This window comes from Acanthamoeba castellanii, assembly GCF_000313135.1.
Source record: "Acanthamoeba castellanii str. Neff unplaced genomic scaffold scf7180000084763, whole genome shotgun sequence".
NCBI lineage: Eukaryota > Discosea > Longamoebia > Acanthamoebidae > Acanthamoeba > Acanthamoeba castellanii.
Genome location: NW_004457323.1, coordinates 246,319 through 246,917, shown reverse-complemented (window position 1 = coordinate 246,917; position 599 = coordinate 246,319). Strand labels below are relative to the sequence as shown.

The following is a 599-nucleotide window of genomic DNA, read 5'->3' as shown; positions in this document are numbered from 1 at the left end:
CCGTGGAGGAGATCATGGCCGGGAGGAGAAGCGCAAGCAGACGCGAACGCGAACGAACTCGAAAAGGAGAAGAAAGAAAGAGAAATGGAAATGGAGAAAGAGAGAAAGGAGACGACGAAGAGAACAAAGGCGACGACGACGAAGACGGACTACTGGCTGGCCGACGGCATCGTGGTCAAGGTCAAGCACAAGACGGTGGGCGGCGGCAAGTACTACAACCAGAAGGGCGTGATCGAGCAGGTCGAGGGCCGGTACGTGGGCCAGATCAAGATGCTCCAATCGGGCGACGTGCTGCGGCTCGACCAGGACTTCCTCGAAACGGTGCTGCCGGCGCTCGAGGGCCGGGTGCTGGTGCTGAACGGCGCGCATCGGGGCGAGCGGGCGACGCTCAAGGCGATCGACGTCGACAAGTTTTGCGCCACCATCCAGTTGAGCAGCAGTGGCGAGCTGGTCAAGGGCATCGCCTACGAGGACATCGCCAAGCTGGCCTGATTCTCTCTGTTTCCACCCATTTACGAGCAGAACGAAAAAGATGATTTAAATGTAGTTAGGGACTGTGTAAGGCAGCCACCGAACCAGATCGTAGATGATACAGCAGT

At 57.9% G+C, this 599-nt stretch overlaps 1 protein-coding gene across 1 annotated transcript in view; it reads left to right on the top strand.

Moving 5' to 3' along the window:
- The window catches only part of ACA1_241150 (zinc-finger dna-binding family protein), a gene marked incomplete at both ends in the record, with an annotated part of 1,788 nt that extends 1,296 nt beyond the window's left edge, over positions 1-492 (top strand). Inside the window, 2 exons of the mRNA XM_004335333.1 lie at positions 12-240; positions 307-492. Of these exons, the coding sequence (XP_004335381.1) occupies positions 12-240; positions 307-492 (415 nt within the window). The remainder of the gene's footprint in view (positions 1-11; positions 241-306) is intronic.
- Positions 493-599: the final 107 nt, after the last annotated feature.